This window comes from Vulpes lagopus, chromosome 21 (genome assembly GCF_018345385.1).
Source record: "Vulpes lagopus strain Blue_001 chromosome 21, ASM1834538v1, whole genome shotgun sequence".
Classification (NCBI taxonomy): domain Eukaryota; kingdom Metazoa; phylum Chordata; class Mammalia; order Carnivora; family Canidae; genus Vulpes; species Vulpes lagopus.
This window is the reverse complement of record NC_054844.1, coordinates 40,628,192-40,651,543: the sequence shown is the minus strand read 5'-3', so window position 1 is coordinate 40,651,543 and position 23,352 is coordinate 40,628,192. Positions and strand designations below refer to the sequence as shown.

Below are 23,352 nucleotides of genomic sequence, written 5' to 3'. Positions count from 1 at the left end.
GCCGGCGGCTGCCCCGCTTCCCGCCCGGCCCGCCGGCCGCCGCCGGACCCGGGCCCGCCGCTCGCTCCCGGCACCGGGGGCTGGACCGACGTGTCGTTCAGAACGTAGGGGTATCTTTGCACCTCGCTAAGAGATCTTTTTTATTCGTTGCATAGTTTTGTTTTGTGTTTTTTTTTTTTTTGCACTTTTAAATTCATTCATTAAACAGGTATTTGTTGGGCATCTGGTACGTGCCACGAACTGTTCCAGCGCACGCGGCAAATGGCAGGTGAAAAAAAAGCAGATCCCCTGAAATCCCTGCCCTCGGGGGGCGTACGTGCTGCTCAGGTGAGCCTGGAGTTACTTCTAAGCTGGGGCTCCCGCCGAGCGGTGAAAGCGAGGCAATCATCTATGGGCGTTAAAGATGTGAGCTAAAAAAAAAAATAAAATTAAAATAAATAAATAAATAAATAAATAATAAAGATGTGAGCTAAATGCTGTGTTGCTCAGATCAGGGAATTGCAACCCAAAACTATTTATGAATATGCGGAAGGTTTCAGGGCTGGTGACTGACGGGGCTCCCGAGACGGGTGCAGACGGGGATGGAGCATCTTCTCTCCAAAGCCTGGATAAAGCTGTTTCCTTTTTCCTTTTTTCGTCAGCAGCTGAGCTGTATACTCTGCTCTTGGTGCAATGCAAGGGGCTGGAGGTTCGGAGCTGTGCAGGGGGGGCCCTGCTTGCGAGGGGCTCAGGATCTCCCGGGAGAAACAGGGAAACGACCCACAGGAAGCAGAACTCCTCCTCCTCGATGAAAGGGGACAAATGGGCAGGAAGGAAGAGGGATTCATTCTGGGGGCCTTTGGTAGAGAGAAACTTCATTGTGGGTTTCTTCACAAAACCTAGAAAGCCTCAAATGAAGGGCTAGTCCTGTGGTTTTCAAACTTGATTATTGAGGCCTCAGCGCATAGCGGAAGTGGTCAGAGGTGCCATAAACCTTTACCAGTCACATTTTAATTTTTTTTAATGAGATATTTCTTAGCATACGTAGGCACCTATTTAAAGAGGCAAATAATCCTATATGGTTTGTTCGTAAAAATAGCAGCGCCCTGCCTCCATCATCTCCCTCCCTGGAGGCAGGCATTTTCAGCTCTGTTAAGCTGTTTCTTTTGGCATTTACCTTCATTGCTCTGGCCCTGCTTCAGTTGCATCCCTCCCCACAGGGTGAGGAATCCAAGTCCCACCTACCCCCTTCTAGGCCATATCCTAAATACTTGGGACCCTGGATCTCCCTGCCCAGCCTACCTCCTTGGATCTCTCAAAGATCCTTGGATCTCCTAGGATCTCCTCCAGAAGGACCTTGGTGATGATATGGGCATCGCTAGGCCTGAGGGAAAGCCAAGGGGCAGTTATTTGGAGCAAGAAGCTAGAGGCAAGAGCCCAAGCTGGGGTCTCCGCAGGACCCTGTGTGTGGCTCTCTCAATGTAGGACAGAGGCAAGTGCAGAGGAGAAGGGGGTGAGGCAAGAGCCAGGGACTGGGGGCTCCTATCTTCTAGTGTAGACTCTGAGGATTCCAGAAGTTCCAAAATTCTAATTTAGAACCAGGCTCTCCAGGTCCTTATGAAGTTAAGAGTTTAGAAGGTGGGCAGCCTGTGTGACTCAGCATTTAGCTCCGCCTTGGGCCCAGGGCGTGATCCTGGAGTCCCACATCCCCACATCCAGCTCCCTGCATGGAGCCTGCTTCTCCCTCTGCCTTGGTCTCTGCCGCTCTCTCTCTCTCTCTCTCTCTCTCTCTCTCTCTCTGTGTCTCTCATGAATAACTAAATAAAATCTTGTTTTTAAAAAGAGTTTAGAAAGTATTTAAGTTTGTTAGCTTAATTTGTAACATTAAAATATTTGAGTAAGTTTCCCATTTGTAGTCTTGCCCCAGCTCCCATAAATAAGAGGGATAGGCTGGAGAGGTTTTGTTTGTTTGTTTAAGATTTTATTATTTTTTTATTCATGAGAGATGCAGAGGAAGAAGCAGGCTTTCTGCGGGGAGCCCGACGAAGGACTCGATCCCAGGACTCCAGGACCTGAGCCAAAAGCAGACCTTCAACCACTAAGCCACCCAGGTGCCAGGTTGGAGAATTTAACTCTTTTCCCTTCAGGTCTCCTACCCTGCCCACTGATACCTCATCCCCCATCCGCCCAAATTAATGCAATGATTTTTGTCAGCTCATTTTTCAGCTTTTATAATACTGACTACACGTGCTACTCAGAGTTGAGCCATGTAGAAAACTTTGATACTCTTCCTCTCCTGCACTTTTGATTTTTTTCCTAGAATTAATACTTACATTGCTTTTTCACTTGTTTAGCTTTCTATGAATGTATCATAAAATCTGCCTCAAAATCTTCCCCTATTTGCCTGAATCTCCTCGGAATATCTAGACACGGCAGATATTCTATCAACTTCATCTGTTTTTTTTAAAAGATTTTATTTATTCATGAGAGGCACACAGGGAGAGAGGCCGGCTCCATGCAGGGAGCCCGATGTGGGACTCCATCCCAGGATTCCAGGATCACACCCTGGGCTGAAGGCAGCTGCTAAACCGCTGAGCCACCCAGGGATCCCCTCAACTTCATCTTCTTGAAGAGATCTCTTCTGGAGCCTTCTGACCTGCTCCGAACATCTGTCAACTTGGCATCTCCTCATCTTCCTGGCATTGTTTTTTATTTCTCCCTTGTTGGATCTTTTATTTGCCAGGTTCTGTGTCTTTCTTTTTTTGTTGTTTAATTTATTCCCTCTTTTTGGAGACCATCTTTCAGAAGTTTCATGAAAAAGGGAGAGGTAAATTGTTTTGAAACTTTACATGTTTGACATTGTCATTATTCTACCCTGACACTTGATTGATTGGTTGGGTATTGAATTTCTTCAGAATTATGAAGGCATTGTGACATTACCTTCTAGCTTTCACTGTCTTGAGAAGTCTGAAGTCTTTTAACTTCTTATCCTTTGTTTTTTTTTTTTTTTTTTTTTTTTTACTTCTTATCCTTTGAAGTGACTTATTCCCCAACTCTGAACCTCTTCTTGTCTCCAGTGTTCTCAGATGGCTGTAATATATCTTGGTGAGAGGGCTGTTTGTTGTGCTGGGCACTCAGGGCCCCTCACTTCTGGGAAATAATCTTGAATCATCCCATTGGTGATTTCTTCCTTTCCATTCTCTCCGTTCTTTCTTTTTGGGGACTCCTATAATCCAGATGATGGATCTGATGGACTGCTCATACCAATTTCTTATTTTTCTCTCCTACTTTCCATCGTTATTACCTTGATTCCTGGGAGAGTTCCTCAATCTTCTCTTCCCGTTCTTCTACTGAGTTTTTCAATATTGTAAGGATTTTTATTACTCTCACTTTACTGTTATTTTCCAAGTGTTCCTTTCTATAGCATCTTTTTTTTTTTCCAGTGTTGAAATGGTTTATCTTACCTCCAAAGCTATTATTGGTACCTTTGTTTCTTCTTTCTCTGTAATCTGTTTGCTCTAAATTTCTTTTTCTATTGTTTTGGTCTCTCTCATGTTAGATTCTTTTCTTGGAGGTCTTATAATCCTTGGTTGTTTGCTTACATTAAAAGATGGGTTACTAAAAAGCCAACTGGAAACATCTGTGTTCTATGAGCTCAAGTATATGGGTGGGGCTTGTTGGCCAAGAGCTACACTGTAGGGAGCCTCTGATGTTAACATCTTTAGGTCTTCCTTCTGGACTGGTCAGCCATCTGGCGCAACCAATTCTATTTGCCATCTGGTTGCCCCATTGCTGCCTTAGGACCCATCCTTCTCTAGTCTAAGTCAATAACCACTCATCCATATGCTTTCCAATTTCCTAAAGTATTTTGCTCTTGTCTCCTCTCCTATTTCCCTGTCCTTGTGGATTTATGGCTTTAAAAAAAATCCTTTTGCTATAGTTTTAGTATATTTTTAGTAGAGCAAAATTAGATACATGTGTTCAATCTACCATTTTTACCCAGAAGCTTTAAATATATTTTATCTGTTTTTAAAACAGTAGTTTAAAATATATATATACTCAAGGAGCGCCTAGCTGTGGCTCAGTGTAACATGCAACTCTTGATCTCAGAGTCATGAGTTTGAGCCCCATGTCGGGTATACACTCAAATGTCCTACATATCATCAAAATTTTGCAGTTTATCAAAACAGCCTTGTTGACATTGAATGATTTTGTGAGATATGAAATTGAACTTATAATATTAATGCATTCTACTAAGCTATTACTTTTATCTGTTTTAGATACTAGGTTCATTCTGCAAAAGGCTTTGCTTGAAAAAGGAGGTTGGCTGCTTTTAAAAAAAGTTTTACAAACATTTTTCCTAGGCTAGTGATCATGTAAGTGTGGCTCTTTTTTTTTTTTTCTTTTTAGAGAAGGTGTGGGGAGGGGCACTGAAAGAGGGAGAGAATCTTAAACACACCAATCGCAGAGCCAGTCTCATGACCCTGAGATCATGACCTGAGCTGAAATCAGGAGTTTGTCATGTTTTCATTTCCACTTAGTTCACAGTATTTCATAACTTTCCTTGGGCTTTCTTTTTTGATTTATGGATTATATAGAAGTTGTTTAATTTACAAATATTTGGGAATTTTCTAGGTATTTCTCAATTATTGATTTATAGTTTAATTCCATTATGGTCAGGAAACTTTTTTTTTTTTTTTTTGAGGATTTATTTATTTGAGAGAGAGAGACCACCTGCTCAGGTGGTAGAGCAGAGGGAAAGAAGCAGACTCCCTCCTGAGCAAGGAGCACCAATCCAGGCTCTATCCCATGGTCCTGAGATCATGAGAACATGACTTCATGATCTCAGGCGAAATCAAAAGTTGGTCGCTTAACTGACTGAGCCACCCAGGTGTCCCATTATATGATTCTAATCTTTGTAAATTTATTGATATTTATTTTAAGGCTCAAATTATTATTCCATATGCATTTGGAAATAACATGTGCCCTGCTGTTGTTGTTGGATGAGGTGTTCTATAAATGTCAATGGAATCAAGTTGGTTAATAGTGTTTTTCAAAACCTCTAAGCCCTTACTTATTTTTTTACGTCTACCAATTCCTACAAAAGAAGTATTGAAATCTCTAACTATGGTTGTGGATTTGTCCGTTTCTCCTTTCACTTCTATAACTTTTTTTGCTTCATAAATTTTGAAGCTCTGTTATTAGGTGCATGCACATAAAGGATTATATCATTTATTTTTTTAAGATTTTGTTTATTTATTATTTATTTGAGAGAGAGAGAGTACAAGCACAGGGCAGGGAGAGAGACAGAGAGGGAAAAAGCAGGCTCCCTGCTGAGAAGGCAGCCTGACATGGGGCTTAATCCCAGGACCCTAAAATCATGACCTGAGTGGAAGGTATATGCTTAACCGACTGAGCCACCCAGGGGCAATGGATTATATCTTTTTTATTAATTGACACTTATTATTATGGAATGTGCCTCCCTTTTTATCTTTGCTAATATTTCTTATTCTGAAGTCTGATGTTAATATAGTCACCCCATCTTTCTTTTTCATTAGTATTATAATGGTTTATCCCTTTCTATCCTTTTACTTTTAATCTATTGTGTCTTTTTATTTAAAGTGTGTCTTGGGTTTTTCTTTATTGAACCTTACAATCTCTATCTTTTAATTAGCTTTCTTAGGTCATTTATATGTAATCTAATTATCAATATGATCAGGTTCAAAAGAAAGAAGAAAGGGAGGAAGAAGTGGGAAAAAGGAAAGGACCCCAGAATGGGAATTGGGAAACCAGGGTGAAGTCCGGACTCTACTTCCTGGCTCTATAACATGAGGTAAATCTCATAACTCCTCTGAGCCTTAGCTAGCTCATACATGTTTTTAAGGATGAATGAGTTATTTATAAACTACAACATGCTCTGAAATCTTAAGGGATTAAAGAACTGTCCAGTGCCAAATGTATAGATAGAGAGGTATATCTAAACTAGGGTATGAGTGCTTCAAAGAGAGAACTAGATCTCACGCATTTCTTTATTTCTAGCACATAGGCCCAGGCTTGGCATGTTACCAGTAGGTGTTCATTGGGTGAAAGAGGCAATAAACGAACTAACTTTGAATATATGAATGAAAAGTGGGTGTCAGGTGACAAGTTATTAAGTGGCCATGACCCTGCTAAGAACTGAACTTAAAATATTTAATTCTTAAAAAAAAAATTTAATTCTTTATCTGTTAAATGGGAATACTTTTAAGTAGCATAGAAGAACAATTTGCAAGTAAACGTTTTTGTTCTTACAGATGCATTCATTCAATAAGCATTTTATTAAGTGCCTACAGAGTGCCAAGCTTGGTTCTAGGTCCTGGGCATACAACATCCATTTTAGATATTTGTTTTTAACTTTATTATTTATTATTAAATATTTTATTTATTTATTTGACAGAGGGGGAGAGAGAGAGAGAGAGAGCGCCAAGCAGGGAGAGTGGCAAGCAGAGGTAGAGGGAGAGATAGAAGCAGGCCTCCCACTGAGCAGGAAGCCTGACGAGGGGCTTGATCCCAGGACCCTGGGATCATAACCTGAGCCGAAGGTAGATGCTTAATCAACTGAGCCACCCAGGTATTCCTAGACACTTTTTTAAAGATTTTTTTTTATTTATTCATGATAGACATAGAGAGAGAGGCAGAGACACAGGCAGAGGGAGAAGCAGGCTCCAGGCCAGGAGCCCGACGCAGGACTCGATCCCGGGACTCCAGGATCACACCCTGGGCCGAAGGCAGGTGCTATACCGCTGAGCCACTCAGGGATTCCCTAGACATTTGTTTTTAAAAGCCATCTTGCAGGACACCTGATACCAAGTGCTGACAGAGCCTTGACCCCTGGTGCAAATGCAAACATATCAACATCAATTATTAATGGGCTCTAATTTTTTTAAAAACTTCTCTTTGGGGATCCCTGGGTGGCACAGCGGTTTGGCGCCTGCCTTTGGCCCAGGGCGCGATCCAGGAGACCTGGGATCGAATCCCACGTCGGGCTCCCGGTGCATGGAGCCTGCTTCTCCCTCTGCCTGTGTCTCTGCCTCTCTCTCTCTCTCTGTGTGACTATCATAAATAAATAAAAATTAAAAAAAAAAAAACTTCTCTTTGGACAAAGAAAAAGGCCTAGTTGCTTTTTCCTATTTTTAGCCAATAATATTTAGTTTGGTAGCAGAATATTTAATGACTTAAATAAAAAGCAATAGGTCAACTTAATATATATTAGGTAATGGATAATAAGCTAGATAACCAAGCAGATAGTTGAAGGAGATTAGAAGGAGCCATTCTTCTAATCAAACTGATGATGTCACTGGAGAAAAGGTCAGTTGGAACCTGATGTCTGGCAGTTACAGGCAGAGGGTACTCAGTTACTGCCCTGGGGCCCTTAACTGCAAAGCAGCCAGCATCACATGTCCAGGCCAGGGTACCAGAGACACAGGGACATCTTTGCAACTGACAGGGTGATCCAAAAATGGAGAAAGACAGGCCCCCACAGTTGATGACCCCTGCATCAGTGAAAGCCATCATCTCAAGGATTGAGGCTGCCCAACTAACACGAGCTCAGGAGGTAACACCTGAAATGAAAAAGTCACCCTTCTATTGGGATCTGAAATGGAGACTGGGAACTAATCCCAGATTGGGGCAAGATTCCAACTCTGGGCCTTCAGGGGTCCTCAGGATCCTCAGCAAGCTGGGTTTGCAGACAGATTAATCCAAAATACCCATCTCCTAGATTGGCCTCTGTAGGGTGAGCTGGAATCAAACCACCCCCATGAGGCAGGGCACAGGAAGGGAACAGCACAATAAGGAAGCCCCAGGATGCCCCTGAGACACACAGTGGTAGGTCTTAGCAGAGCAAGAGGAGGAGCCCAGAGTTCCTGATTCAGGTCTATTCTTGGCAGCCTGTCAAGACTCCTTCAAGCTAAGCCCTAGAAACTTACAGGGAAATGGCTAAAGGCTGAAATCACCCTGCACATGAACCTTTAGTCTTTTTTTTTTTTTTTTTTTTTTAATGGGAGCCTCTGATCCTAAGGGTTTCTTAGGCCCTCATTTTTCCAGTCTGTTGTCTCTGGATCCTTGGGAGGAGAGATGTCCAGAAGTCCCTAGAAAATTTTGAAATTCTGAAGAAATGTATGCTCTGAATTTTTAGTATCCTCTCCCTTCCTGACCTGTTTTAATCATCAAACTGACATTAAGAAGAGTTAACCATCATGATCCCCAATTTACAAGTCAGAACACTGAGGCCCTGAGAGGTGAACTGATTTCTCTGAGATCACACTGCCAGGACATGGTATTCTGGCTCCAGAGTTCACTCCCCTAAACACTACAATCTGATGCTTCCCATATAGGATATTTCTTCCCAGCTCTCAGACATCTTGGACAACGTCAACTGTGTCATCAACCGCTTCCAGGAAGAATTAGGATATGATTTAAGAGAAAAGGCAAAATCTGACCAGATAGAGCAAAAGGGCAAGAACAGATTCATCTTGCTGGAGAAAATTGCCTCCTTCTCCAAAGATGCTAAGACCAAAGAGAAGCACTTGTATGAAATTCTCCACTGGCTGGGGGACTGGGGTGAGTTTGGACACTGGGTGTCTGAGAGTGGGCATCTCCCCTCCTGGACACTGGTCCCACACTTACTCCCATCTCCTTGCCCCACCCCAGATCAGCTCTCCCTGGGAGGGGAATGTGAGGCAGCAAGTGTAGAGGGAGCAAAAGACACACTGCAGTGCCTCTCCACTGAGACGTTCCCCCAATCTTTTTTATTTTTTTAATTTTTATTTATTTATGATAGTCACACACAGAGAGAGAGAGAGAGGCAGAGACACAGGCAGAGGGAGAAGCAGGCTCCATGCACCGGGAGCCTGACGTGGGACTCAATCACGGGTCTCCAGGATCGCGCCCTGGGCCAAAGGCAGGCACCAAACCGCTGCGCCACCCAGGGATCCCACATTCCCCCAATCTTGTCACAGCAATCACATCTACTCCCCAGAGGGACAAACATATAATTGTCCAAAACAGTAGCTTATGAACATTAGCTGCATGTGTGATGAAGCCTAAGTCACAGATCCATTGTGACATCTCATTTTTTTAGCAGTGTGAAACTAAAGTGAAACTCATGCTAGCTATTTTATTTATTTTTTTCCAGATTTATTAAGATGTAATTGACAAATAGCATTGTGGAAGTTTAGAGTGTACAATACAATGATTCAATAGACGTATATGCTGTGCAATGCTTGTCACAATAAGGTTAGTTGACACATCCATCATCTCACAAGTTACCCCCATTTTTTTTCCGGCGAGAACATTTAAGATCTACTCTCTTAGCATATCACAAGTATATAGTACTGCATTGTTAGTTTAGTCACCACACTGTACATTAGATCCCCAGAACGTTTTTATTTTATAACTGAAATTTTGTACCCTTTGGCCAACATCTCACCATTTCCCACCCCCAGCCCCTGATAACCAACATTCTAATGTCTGTTTCTGTGAGTTCAATTTTTTAGATTCCACATGTAAGTGAGATCATATGGTATTTGTCTTTCTCTGTCTGGTTTATTTCACTTGGCATAATACCCTCAGGGTCCACCCATGTTATGACAAATGACAGGACTTCCTTCTTTGTTTTGACTGAATAATATTTCATTGTATAGAGGGGACACCTAGCTGGCTCATTTGGAAGAGCATGTGACTCTTGACCTCGGCATCATGAGTTCAAGCTCCACTTGGGAGTAGAGATAAATAAATAAACTAAAAAAAATAAGTACTTTAGGGCAGCTCCAGTGGCGCAGCGGTTTAGCGCCGCCTACAGCCCAGGGTGTGATCTTGAAGACCCAGGATCGAGTCCCATATCGGGCTCCCTGCATGGAGCCTGCTTCTCCCTCTGCCTGTGTCTCTGCCTCTCTCTCTCTCTCTCTTTGTGTGTCTGTCATGAATAAATAAATAAAATATTTTTTAAAAAATTAAATATTTCATTGTATGTACCACATTTTCTTTAACCATTCATCCATCTACTGACACTTAGCTTGGTTGTATGTCTCATCTCTTGTGAACAATGCTTCAGTGAACATTCGCATACAGATATCTCTTGGAGGTAGTGACTCCATTCCCTTTGGATATATACCCAGAAGTGGGATTGTGGGCTCATATAGTGATTGTATTTTTAATTTTTAGAAAAATCTCCATATTGTTTTCCAAAATGGTTGTACCAATTTATATTCCCACCAGCAGTGCACAAGGGTCCCCTTTTCTCCACGTCCTGACCAACACTTGTTATCTCGTCTATTTTCAAAATAGCCATTCTATCAGGTATGAGGAAATATCTCATTGTGGTTTTAATTTGTGCTTCCCTGATGATGAGTGATGTTGAACACCTTTTCATGTACCTGTTGGCCATTCGTATGTCTTTTTTAGAAAAATGTCTATTCAAAAAAAAAAAGTCTATTCAGATCCTTTATTTCTTTCATGTATGTGTTTAATCATAGGGTTGAATGGAATAATAGATATAATCTGGCTCTATATCCTTATATCCTTTCTCATTACAAATGAGAAAATTAAAAATATCCTTATATCCTTTCTCATTACAAATGAGAAAATTAAAAATAACAAATGCATCTTTTTTTTTTTTAAGATTTTATTTATCTATTCATGAGAGACACAGAGAGAGGCAGAGACACAGGCAGAGGGAGAAGCAGGCTCCCTGCAAGGAGCCCAGTGCGGGACTTGATCCCAGAACTCCAGAACCATGACCAGAGCCAAAGGCAGATGCTCAATCACTGAGCCACCCAGGCGTCCCAAGAAGCTTTTTCCCTATGTTCTTCTAGGAGTTTTAGGGTTTTAGGTCTTTAATCCACTCCAAGTTAATTTTTTGTGAATAGTGTAAGATGGGAGTTCAATTTCATTCTTTTGCATATGACTGTACAGGTTTACCAACATCACTCATTGAAGAGCCATCCTTTACCCACTTTGTATTCTTAGCTCACTTGTCAAATATTAGTTGCCCATAAATGCATGGGTTTATTTCTGGGTCCTTGATTCTATTCCATTTGTCTTTATATCTATTTTTATGCCAATACCATATTGTTTTGATTACTATAACTTTGTAATATGGTTTGAAATCAGGTAGTATGATGCCTTCAGCTTTGTTCTTTTTCTCAAGATTGCTCTGGCTATTTGGGGCCTTTTGTGGTTCTATATGAATTTTAGGATTGTTTTTTCTGTTTCTGTGAAAAATACCATTGGGATTTTGATAGAGATTTCATTGAATCTAAAGATGGCTCTGAGGTGGCAATATGGACATTTTAAATAGTATTGTCTTCCAATTCATGAACATCGCGTATCTTTCCATTTATATGTGTCTTCTTCAATTTCTTCCATCAACGGCTTACAGTTTCCAGTGTAGAGATCCTTCACCTCCCTGGTTAAATTTATTTCTAAGTATATTATTGTTTTTGATGCTGTTGTAAGTGGGATTATTTTCTTTCTTTTTCAGAGGGTTTATCATTAGTATATAGAAATGCAACTGATTTGGAAAGAGAACTTTATTTTTCTTTATCTTTGAGAGAGAGAGTGCGCACACATGCATGCAATGGGGGAGAGGGTCAGAGAGAGGGAATCCCAAGCAGGCTCCACACCCAGTGTGCAGCCTGATGTGGGGCTCAATCCCAATACCCTGAGATAATGACCTGAATTGAAATCAAGAGTCAAATGCTTAACTGACTGAGTTACCCAGGTGCCCTGAAATGCAGCTTATTTTTGTATGTTGATTTTGTATCCTGCAACTTTACTGAATTTATTAGTTCTAATAGGTTTTTTTGGTGGAATACGTCAGGTATTTCATAGAGGAACCCACAGGTGATATTCAAAGTACTTAATGACCCTTACTGCGTGGGCACTGGGGCAACAGCATTGAAGCCAGCTGTAAACGATTGGTGTAGCCACTTGAGTGTAGACCAACCATACTTCAGCCTTGGAGCCAGGTGCGATCCCCATTAAGATCAGAGTTATACCTTCATGAGACCTTACTCTGCTCTGAAGTTGGGCAGATGCTGCTGTTGGAATAAGATGGTATAAAGGAATGTGCCCCACTTCTTTCATACTGCCCTGCCCCCAAGGAGTTCTCAGTTCTGTGGTCCTTCAGCTGCCCCCATAAACTAAGCAGGGTTGTTCACTCCAGTTAATTCAATTGTCCAGATACTGAATTAGGCAATGGGGATAGAGCAATAGCAAGGCAGACACATCCTTGGCCTTATAGCTAAACAACAATACTGTTTAATGTCTATTGCATATTTTCTTCACATCAGGCCTCATGTTAATCATTTCACATGTATTATCTCATTTAAATCTCTACCCAACCCTCTTAGAGGCACATGTGCTGAGACTCGGAGAAATAAGTAACTTCCCTAACAACACACAGCTAGTCAGAGGTGAATCCAGTCCAACCTCAAAGCCCAACTCCTTGGGTCTCCCTAGAGGACAGATTGCACTCAGCCTGTACCTCCCACTCCTTCTCCAGGTGACAGTCTGACCTATGAGCTCAGGAAGAGGAAGGGTAAGGAGGAAGAGGAAGCTTTGGATGAATGGATCAATGTGATGGAAAAGGTGTTACCTCTCTCCCTCATTGCCACCAAAGGAGGCATCGAGTCTCTCATTTCCCTTTGCTCTACTCTCATTGAAGGACAAAAGAAAAGGACACAAAGTAGGTTCCAAGAGCACCTGGGAGGAGTGCTGGGTGGGTGGATGCCATCTCAGAGGAAGAAGTCACAATCACATACTGGGGTCTATGGGGGTCTTTCTGACTCTCCTCCATACCAAAGCCTTATATGAGATGGAGAGGCAGTAGTGAGAGGCTGGGATGTTGAACCCAGGCTGAGCACTGAGTAGTTCTGTGCTGTCCCTCTGGGCTGGAGGAAGGAATAATGTGGAGACAGATCCTTGCTGGTGCTTCCTGGAGCTGTAGCCTCATGGAAGTCCTGAGAATCAAGGGTAGAAGGCCAGGAAGGCTGGATGGAGTTTGTAGCTAGAACCCAAAGACTTTCCTTTCCAAGACTCAGCCAGAGGCCCTTCCAGAACCTTCTCAATTGTGGCTGCTCCAGAAATGGTCAGTCAACAATATGTCTCAACCTTGAAATTTTACTCCTATCAGCACTGGTAGGGACCTGAGATTATGAACTCCTACATTTTGTAGATGAGAACATGAAAGCTCAGAGAAGAGAAAGGACCACAAAAAACAAGAAGCTATGGCAAAACCAGACCCCACACTTAGAGGTTGTCTGGCTTTTAATCTTATGCCAGAGCATGAGCTTCACTGTGTGACAGATTTGATTTTGAATCCTGTGTGCCAATTTCTGGCTTAGTGACTTTGAGCAAGTTATTTCATCTTTCTGAAACTCACTCTCTTCATATACAAAACGAGGAGCCCACTGCCCATTTGCAGGGTTCCACTGGGTATGAGGCATCTGGCACCAAGCTTAAACCGTGCTCAGGACTTAATAAACAGTAGGTCACATTAGTGTCTTGCCATTGATTCTCATGGCCAGGTTCCTTATCAAGCAAGATGGATAGTTGGGGGAGGGAGGAGACAGTCTCTCCTACAATCCTTACCACATTATATCTTGAAATATAGTTATTTGTATACTCATTTCTCTACTAGATTATAAACTCCTGAAGGGCAAAAGCTATGTCTTATTTGCTCCTTCCTAGGGATCAGTTATTGAGCACTCACTAGGTACCTGGTACTGTGCTTGCCACTAGACATGCATGATCTAGTGAAGTCCTCTGAGTAGATGCTGTGGTTATCCCCATTTTTCAGAAACAGAGGCACCAAGATGGAAACTTGCCTAAAGCAAGTTGTAAGGATGGGATTCAAACTCAAGTTATCTGATTCCAGAATTCAAGCTCTGAACCACTAGGCCATATGGTCTCTCTGACAACATGAGCTAAATCCTAGCTTGACTTCAATGCCATTTAATTTCCATATACCCTTTAGCCTCTCATCCAAAGTTAGCCAGTGGTTTTTTTCTGTCAGTGATGTTTGTTGAATGGGCAAATGAATGGATGCTCCAAAATAATCACTCAGCAGCCCTACATAAGGTAGATCAAGGGGGTACCCCTATGATCATGACCCAGCCCTGAGTAGCTGAGGTTTATAAACAGGTTTGAACAGAGCACTCAGTCTTTATGTGCATTTTCCTGGGGAGAAGGTCCCCTGCTTTCATTAAAGTATCAAAGGAGTTCATGACCCCTCAGTTGGAAAAAAAAAAATTAGTCATTAAAAAAATACCCAACACAGGAACAGTTGCAGAACCCTGTGATAAATTCTCTCTGGTAACAGGCAAGGGAAACAGCTTCTCAGGTGGTCTGGAATCTAAGTGCCAGATAGGCTTCCAGAGTTTGAGTAGTTGGCCAAAAAGAGCCAAACATGGATACTGAGGCTGGGAAGTAGCATGATTTAGAAAAGTTACTTTACTCTAGGGAAATATATAGGATCAGAAGTCCATTGAGTTGAATTGAACTGACTTGAATGGTTTCAGGCCCCATGGGCCCTGCGGGTGCTTCGGAGCTGAAGACCCTGGCAGGTAAGCTCTGGGCAAGCTCTGAGCCTGGCAGAGACCTCTCCTGACAGCATCTCCCCCAGCCTCACGTATTGCCTCAGCTCCTTATTCTTGCCAAAGGCCTAAGAGGGTTGAATGGGGAATTTGGCCACGCAGGGTGTGAAGTATCAGTATAATCCTTGGCACCCATGGGAGTTTGCTGCCTCTGTTCTCTCCTAGTATCCAAACACACCTTCTGGCAGAACTGGTGGGAACAAGGCCCCCCCAAATCTACATCCTACCCTCAGCCACTGAGCCCAGAGCAGATGCTGCAGGACAAGCACACTACCTGCATGAAGGTCTCTGAGGTGAAGTCCATGCTGCAGGAGCTCCTGGACTCCACCATGTTCAACCAGGGGGAGGTCAGAGCCATCAGGTACATGTCTGCCATGGTGGAGAACCTCAACAAGGCCCTGACCCTCCAGCACAAGGAGCACAGTAACCTAGAGATCAAATATAGGAACCTGAAAATAGAGATGACCCAGGAACTGAGCAGCCAGCGGCTCTATTTCCAGAATTCCCTCCAAGTTCTCCAGACCAAAAGGGATGCCCTACTAAAGCAGGTAGAGATTCTAGGGGGGAAATACCATGACCTTCTCCTGATCAAGCACTCCTTAGAGTTCCAGCTGAAGAAGGCACAGTCTGCTAGAAACCAGGCAGAAGAAGTGGCCACAATCTTGGTTGACTCCCGGGGACCCCCTGAGAAAGAGACCCTCCCAAAGAAAGAAACCATCACGGAGGAGACCCAACAGGAACACAAGAAGGAGGAGTTGCTTTTGTCCCTGCCCCCAGGTTCCATGGCCACAGCCTGGGACAGTGATCCTAGGCCTTCAGCGTCTCAGCCACTTTCCATCATGACCATGCAGTCTAGGATTGCAGATGTGTACAGCAGCAAGGACACTGAGCATCTCCAGTCCATGTTGCCATCCTCCATGGATCACAGGTTTCCTAAGAAATGGGAAAGACCTGTGGCAGAGAGCCCAGGCCACCAAGTCAAAGACCAGACAGACTTCCAGAAAGCATCCCAGGAGAAGGGAGGCCTCCAAATGAAGTCTCATTCAAGGGTGCAGCTGTCCCCAGAGAGCTCTGAGAAGGTGGGCTTGGAGAGCAAGGTGGAGCGCAGGGAAGAGGAACTCAGCTGGGAGAGGCAGAGGCAGCAGTGGCTGGAGGAGCAGGAGATGTGGCTACAGCGGCAGAAGAAATGGGCCCTGCTGGAGCAGGAGCACCAGGAGAAGCTGCATCAGTGGGAGGTGGAAGAGGCACTGAGAGAGCAGCAGCAGAGGTTGGGCCAGCAGGAGAAAGAGCAAGGGGGCCCACGGAGAGAGACGGGGCAGCCAGGGGAGCACGTGGACAGGGTGCTCTTCATGACCACCAGGCGCTGGAGGGACTTGGAGAAGGCATCCCTGGCGCCTCCCCCAAGCCGGGCCCAGTCTGCTCACCCAGGCGGGAGGCCACACTTGTCCCCCAGGGCCCAGCAGCCGGCCCCCAGAAACCAGAGGAACCTGAGTTCCGCCAAGTCTGCCCAGAAACCACGGGCCTGCCAGGTTCCTACCAAACCCAAGAAATTAGCCTCCTTCCCTGTCTCGGGGACATCCATCCAAAAGGTGTCCCGGCCTCCTTTGCACGTATCCGCAGTAACTCTCAAGGGGAAAGTATACCGCATGGACGTGGAAGCCCAGAGGAAGAACCTGCAGCTCCTGAGTGAGGAGGCTGAGCTGGGGCTGCCCCACTACCTGCGCAGCAAGGCGCTGGAGCTCACCACCACCACCATGGAGCTGAGCATGCTCCGGCTGCAGTGCCTGTGCCATAGGTACATCCTCTACAAGCGCTTCCAGAACCTCCGGTAGGTACTCCTGGCATGTGCACCCACTGCAGTGTGCGGGCAGAGCCAAAACCCAAATGGAGGGGAGAAGTATAGGGCAAATGGGGATGGAGAAGATACCCCAGATGAGGACAAGGTCTCCTGAGGGAGGGGACTGGCAAAGAGCATCTGACCCTGGGGCCTTGGGCAACCCTGAAGGTGTGGGAGGTCGGGCGCTTACATACACACTCTGCTCTTCCCGCAGCGGGCTTCACCTCTGAGCCCCCTTCCTTACTTCTTCCTATCGCCCCATCCATAAGGCACCTAATGCACTCCCCTGCTTGCCTTACCCTCTCTTCCTGTTTCCAGCCAGGCCCCAAGGCTCCTCATCAGTCACCACCTTGCACTTCTCTACCTCCTACTTTCCTCAGCTCTCGCCAATCTCAGTTTCTCTCCTTGCTATGGGGCATTACAAACATAGGGTCCTACCTGGTTAATGGATTTGAGGGAGCAGGAGATCCTTTCACCCACGAAATCACTTCCTTCATTTCCCAGACAGGAAGTGATCAACCACATACAAGTCATCCGAGAAACAGGGACTACCTACAAGGCCCAGAACCTCTATGTCTTCCTCGAAAACATCGACAATCTGCAGAACTTCTGGCTGCAGGCCTGGACAGACAAGCAGAAGGACGTGGAGGAGAAGCGCCGAGAGTGCCTGAGCAGCATGGTGACCATGTTCCCCAAGGTGGGCCTCTCCTGTCAGGGGTCAGCGTGACCAGCAGGGAGGGGGCCAGGAAGTGAGCCCGTGGGGCTGTGGGGTGTAAAGGAGGCAGCAGAAGGGAACCGAGAGGCCAGGTGAAAGCCTCTGAGCCAGGAGGAGGCAAGGCTGGAGGTGCCTGAGTGTGAGGAAGGGCAGCTTTCCAATTTCCATGTATGGGGAGAGAGAGAGGGAGAGAGAGACCCTCAAAAAAAGCTGTACAAGAAAGACTCTTCTGGAGAGGGGAGGCAGCTGGACCCATGCAGTCCCAGCTTCATGCTCAAGATCTCCCTCCTGCATGGGTCCCTCTGTCCTGCCCCTGTGGGTTCTGGTTGCTTTCCCTGCTTGGTCACAGCTGTCCTTTTCACCCACACACTGGGTTCTCACTTTGCTTCTCTCTGGGGGGTGGCTCCCTTGCTTTCCAGATGCCAGGTCTCCTCCGGACACTTCTGGTCCCAGGTTCCTGACAGATAAAATCACTGAGACCCAGGTGGTCTGAAAATGTCTTTACTTCCTACCCTCACTCTGAACCAACAGTTTGCCTGGAGACAGAAGTCTAGGTTAGAATTCATTTTCCATCTCAATTTTGACAGCTCTGCTCAATGCTTTCTAGGTTTTGGTGTTGCCATTGACAGTATAAAGTCACTCTGAGGCCTGATCCATGGGTTTGACCTGTTTTTATTCTCTGAGGGTCAGCTTCAGGTTCCCTTGTTAACAGGGGTCAGAGAAGCAGCAAATACCAACATGGTCCACAGACAGGGGGCTAGCTGGCAGTTCGGGGGGGGTGGAGGAGGGTGGGGATTGGAAAATCACAGCACTGGCTAAGACTCCCCAGGGAATCCCCCTAGGATTGGGCCAGGAGGGCAACCCACCCCACCCCAAGTCTGGGGGAAGCTGTGCACTGAGGCACGCGGTGTAGGTGCTGACGTTGGGCAGTTGGAGGAGCCTTGGCCTTGAGGCCATCCCCCAAAGTCCCTTTCCTATCACTTTCTCTTAGTTCTGGTCATCTCCCGCAGGTATCTTGACTTGCTAAGTTTGTTTTGAGATTGAGAGGGAAAGGGACTATATGAAGTTCTCTGGGTAACTAGGAGGGTTCCCTCAGCCCCTTACACAGAGCCAGGGCAGGAGCTGGATAAAAAGATGCCCAGATCATTCTAGGCACAACCTGGCCTCATGTCATGAACGCTGAGTGCCCTCTCGAGTTCCAGCTGCTTTGGCTTCCTTTTGTTTTTTCCTTACTGTTTTGCTCATTGTCCAGCTTCTCTAAAACAAAGGAGAAAACAGGAACTAATGTAGCAAGTAATACTTCAAGGAATTTTTAGGAAATTTGACTTGGGGACCCCAGGAGTCTCTGATGGGAGGGATTCCCTGGGGCTTTTACCTTCTCTTCTCAGCCCTGAGTCAGGACATGCTCTAGAGGGGGGATAAATTCCTGTCTCCCTGATGCCTCTCTGCTGGTTCCTCTAGCTCCAGCTGGAGTGGAATGTTCATCTGCACACTCCTGTGGTCACCAACCCAAAGTCAAGGAAAAGCAAACCACCCCCGTCCTACCTCCAGCACACGCACTCCTGTAACCCGTCCTGCAAGCAGTCCCCAGAGCACTTCCCATCCAAGCACTGGAAATGTGTGCCCCTGCGCATGGCCCGGTAGGTGCAGGGAAGCTGGTGGGCGACCACTGGATGGGTGGGGAGAGACGGAACAGGCTGGGGTGGTCAGACTGGGGAGATTGGCAGCTTGGTGAAAGCACAGACAGGCAAAGCTCACCTCACGAGTTGCAAGAGGTCTGTCTTCTCAGCCGCCCTGCTCAGCTCTGGCCATTGGCCCAGATGAGGGTGTGTGTATGTATGTATGTGTGAGATGACGTGGGCTTCAGAAGCCAGCCCAGCCAAGCAGATGTCAAACTGCAACTGAAAGACTCTGAGGACCACAGCTGAGAGCTTACAACCATTTCTGCCCTGCGCATTGTTGGTCTAGCACCTGTTATTGGTCTGCCCATATAAACAAGCCTGATCCTTCCCACCATGTGACCTCCAGGCTCAGAAAGAGATACCATGAACCTCTGGGTGGTCAAGAAGACTCCCAACCTCACCAAGTATGGCCCTGTGCAGGGCAGCCCAGGAGCATGTGCCTAGAACAAGAGAGGCTATCCCAGCACCCTTCCAGCAGCTCCTCAGCCAGAGGAGCTCCAGGGAGGTGAGGCTTAGAGATAAGGGGAAGATAGATGACAGGATGGTGGTGACAACTATTCAAGAGGGAAAGAAAACAAGATCTGAGGTCTTGGGCCTTATGGCCTTGGAGAGCTGGTTACTTCTCAGTCTCCCTCCCTCTGTGTATCTAACACTTTGTCTCTTTCTACACTTTCAATCTCCATGCCCCAGCCATCAGGAGAACCAGATGGAGGCCGTCTGGAAGACTGATGTGGCCTCCTCTAGTCACCCGATAGAAAAGAAGACTCCCCCCAGCCTGCTCTGGGACCAGCTAGGAGGGTACCCAGATATTCCCCGGCTGTTGGCCTTGGATGTGCATTCATCCTTCCAAAAAAGCTTAAGGTCCCTCAAGGGGTAAGGAGCAAGCCTGGATGGTTAATCTGGATTCGGGGAGACCTTCCCACTGAGGGCAGAGGCCAGTATACATACTATCACTGTCCAGCTGCCCAAGACATCTCTTTTCAAACATTCATAACAACCTCACTTATTGTAGCACCTCAGCCAGGGAGATGCTGACCTGCCTCATCAGCCACCCGCTTGGGTCCCCATGCCACCATTCCAGTCCTCTCAGAGGACTTTCCGTAGTGTGTCAGAAGATTGCTGTGCAGGTGTTCACTTCCCACTGTTGCCTGAGCCGCACATGAGTTGGCTCAGGAGGTAAATTCTGCCCAAGGCCTGGGGGTTGTTCTCATGGAGAGTCAGGTGCGGGAATGGAATGATGAAGGAAACCAAGAATCTCGTGATGAGCTTGAGACTTGGGCCTGGCCCTGGCTTTGGCATTCTCATTTCCTTCCTGCCTTCGAGAATTGTTCCCCGGGAAGAGCAGCTAAGGGGAAGAGGCAGGACTCAGTGGGCCAACAAGAGGCTTTTCTAATTAGGAAGGTTCAATTCTCCTTTGCCCCTCCGGACTTGGAGACGTCACCGTTGAAGACTCAAGTGCCTTTGAAGGAGCCTTTTTAGATTTTTAGAATCAATCCCAGGTGTCTCTGCAGCGCAGGCTCTGCCCCAATTACAGATCTTTGACAGATAGAGGGCACTAATGCCTGCCAGTCTAGATCTAACCAGAGGCAAGGCTGTAAGATGCTGCTGCTGCCCTGTCCTCCAGACAGGGATTAGGAAGACAGGGTGACATGGTAATGTCAAAGAAGGCTGGTCCTTGGCTCTGCTTCTGCTCTGAAGTGGGCCTGAGGGTCCCAGCTAGTACATAGATAACCTGGTTTCCAGTTCCTGGAGAATTGCTGAGAGGTAGGTGTGTGTCTGTGTACCTGTATATGTGTATGTTGTTAGTTGAGTTGGATAAAGCAATTAATTGAGAGTCACCAAAACAATACTGTGGCAGAACTCAGGAACCCAGGGGTCAACGGGGCCCTGCCCCGCTAAGATTTGGCTAATCTTGCCCGAGCCCCACCCCCCCAACAGTCTCTTCTCCCCAAGCTCCTCCTCTGCCTCCCTGCCAGGGCCTGGGCTTTGCCTGGCACCTGCTTTAATCTGAGGCCCCAACCCCTATGTTCTCCCACATGCATAAATATGTATAAATATCAAGAATACGTACTCCACTTAGGCCCTAAGCATTTCATGATGGTAACTTTTTGAAGATTTAGTGGGGGCTGTTGGGGAAAGGGAATCACAGTGAACAGCACCAAACAGCCTCCTTTCTTCCCCTCTCTCTGGCTTAACATGCAAAACTCAAAGACTCCTTCCTATCTCATGCAGAGCTGTTCCACCCACACGCAGGCCTCCACTGGGATCTCAGCTTCAGGCTTAAGCACTTATCAAAATATTGTTCCCGGCAAAGACAGCTTCTCCTTTCCAGGGGAATTTAGGTGAATACAATTTTCTTCCCCCTTTTAAAACTCCATGCAAGTTTATTCAATGTATCCTACTATCAGGTATAGAGGCAAGGCCCTGCTTCTTCTTTCTTCTTGATCTGCATCCCAGGTTGGCACCACCTACCTGCATGTCAGTCTGGTCCTGGATGGTTCAGTGAGGGGGCTCCCGGTGTTGTCTTGGGACCCCGTTAATTGTGGCATGGGATCTGCTACTCTCATGAAAGTTCTCTGCTGCTCAAGCTACTGCTGCCTGGGGTGGGGGTGGGGTAGCCATGCTGCTTTCTTTGTGAGGGCTCCTTGCATAGACACATTCTGCTTCCACTCCTAGAGTGTGCTTTCTCTTTGGTTGCCTGTCCCTGGCTCACCAAGAATACTCACATCCAGCAGCTGTGTGGTCTCAGGTCACTCACTTCTTTGCAATTCTATCATCAGCTCCCCTGACCCAGGTCACAGCACCATCTAGTTTCAAAACTAGGACCAACTGCACACCACCTGCCCCATGCTCCTGCCTGAAATGGACAGCTTGGCTTTATCTACAGCCCCTGGGATGTCCTCTCAGAATGTGAGGAAAGGCTATTCATCTTCCCTCTGTGGTTTGGGAACTAGAAAGGTCGTGTCCCTCAAAAAATCAGCAGACCCCCTCCTCCAAGAGCTTTCTGTTTTGTCTTATAAACATCTCCCCTGGGCTCTCCGTCTGACAGGTAAGATAGCTGTGTGCCTGCACATACCAAATACGGCCTGCAGTTGGAGAAGAATCTTAACCCCGACTACGCGCCCTGCCCTCCATTGCTCAGGGCCTACTCCTGCACAGCTAAAGTACACAGTGTTTCACATGTGTGGTCGAGATGCAGCGAGCACAGATCTCCAACCTGCTGCAGACAGAGGAGAGGGCTTATAACTTGGTTTCTGGGAAGGAGAGTAGATGGGAGTGGAGAGGAAGGAACAGGGAAGAGTGAGGGGCGGGAAGAGGAAGTATTCTGTGATGTGAGACAAAAGGCAGATCACAAGAAGAGAAGCAGAGCCCGTGGGATGGGGCAGAAATGTTACGTTAAGCGGTTCCATGTCCGGATCAAGTCTGGGCACAGCTCTGGACTGCCTCCCAGAGGTGACTAGGGAAGCTCTTGGGTGGGCTGGGTGGGCTGGGTGGGCATTGTCTCAGCTGCTCTCCAATCCATGATTGACTTAACTCTTTCAGTGTCTTGACAGCTGAAGGAAAGGAACACCAGGAAGCCCCAGATGAGTCAGCCAAGCTTGTCTGTAAAAAGTCAAATGAGTCCTTTCCTGGAGCCCTAAAAAGCCAGAAGGATTGAGACAATCTCAGTCCCCACTCCCTCCCTTAGTCAGTGATTCTCAAACTTCAGGGTGACTAAAAATCACATGGGAACTTGTTTCAAATGCAGGTTTCCAGCTGGTGTTTTTAAACAAACATCCTGGGTATTGCTAAGTAGCCCTAGAACTTTGAGAAACACTCCTTTCCCCCTTCAGTCCCCAAAATGTACGTTTTTAATAAAATAGAGACGTGTTTATTTTTAAAGATTTCTGTGTTGTTTCTGAAACCCACATCTCCCGAACTCATTTTTGGAACCAGGTCCATGACCACCTGGCCCCAGAGCTGGACGCCAATCAGGAGGGATTCCCCCAGTGGGGTCTCTACCTTTTGGAAGCCAATAAGCTGAGATGGCCACAATTAGTGCCTGGCACACAGTAGGCACCAGTCACTTTTAATCAGAGACATGGACAGATAAGTAAGTGGTGTGCTGAAGATTAGCCTGAAAGCTCAGAAGGTAAGAACAAAAGGAGATACCGAGTACCAGTCAAGGGTGGGAGGCAGAGGCGTGTATGTCTCAGGAGTGAGGACACAGGTGGAAGAAATGGAGACACAGGGTTCCAAATCTAGATGGTGTGGGCTAAGGAGGCTGTCTCTGGCAATTGTCTTCAATCCAGTCACAACACAACTTTCGAGAGTTTATTCAGCTTACGAGCACTGCCACTCACCCCAACCTCCCTGGCACTCAGCCATCTGCCTCATCTCGCACTTGGCCTTCACCCTCCTCCTTTTTTCCACTGGCCCAACCACACCTGGCCTAGGGACATTGGTCAGGAAATGACGCTGTCCTCAGAGAACCCACAATCCAGTGATTCTATTGATCAGGAA

The 23,352-nt window shown here is 46.2% G+C and overlaps 1 protein-coding gene across 2 annotated transcripts; it reads left to right on the top strand.

The window, feature by feature from the left end:
* The first annotated feature begins 18 nt into the window (after positions 1-18).
* On the top strand, positions 19-22,721 carry FAM186B (family with sequence similarity 186 member B). 2 transcript variants are annotated; one of them, XM_041735456.1, is made up of 6 exons: positions 19-327; positions 12,524-12,706; positions 14,781-16,443; positions 16,957-17,149; positions 18,629-18,807; positions 19,540-22,721. In XM_041735456.1, the coding sequence occupies exons 2-6, from the start codon at positions 12,601-12,603 to the stop codon at positions 19,724-19,726; spliced, it is 2,328 nt and encodes a 775-aa protein (XP_041591390.1). In that variant the 5' UTR covers positions 19-327; positions 12,524-12,600; the 3' UTR covers positions 19,727-22,721. The 2 variants fall into 2 exon arrangements, with proteins under 2 accessions (XP_041591390.1, XP_041591391.1); XM_041735457.1 differs by lacking the exon at positions 19-327 and adding an exon at positions 2,038-2,097.
* Positions 22,722-23,352: the final 631 nt, after the last annotated feature.

Excerpts from the sequence above, each read along its gene's own strand:
- FAM186B (XM_041735456.1), top strand. The coding sequence starts at position 12,601 with ATGGAAAAGGTGTTACCTCTCTCCCTCATTGCCACCAAAGGAGGCATC. Across the intron at positions 16,444-16,956 it reads AAGCGCTTCCAGAACCTCCG|ACAGGAAGTGATCAACCACA; the intron begins GTAGGTACTCCT and ends TTCATTTCCCAG. Across the intron at positions 17,150-18,628 it reads TGGTGACCATGTTCCCCAAG|CTCCAGCTGGAGTGGAATGT; the intron begins GTGGGCCTCTCC and ends TGGTTCCTCTAG.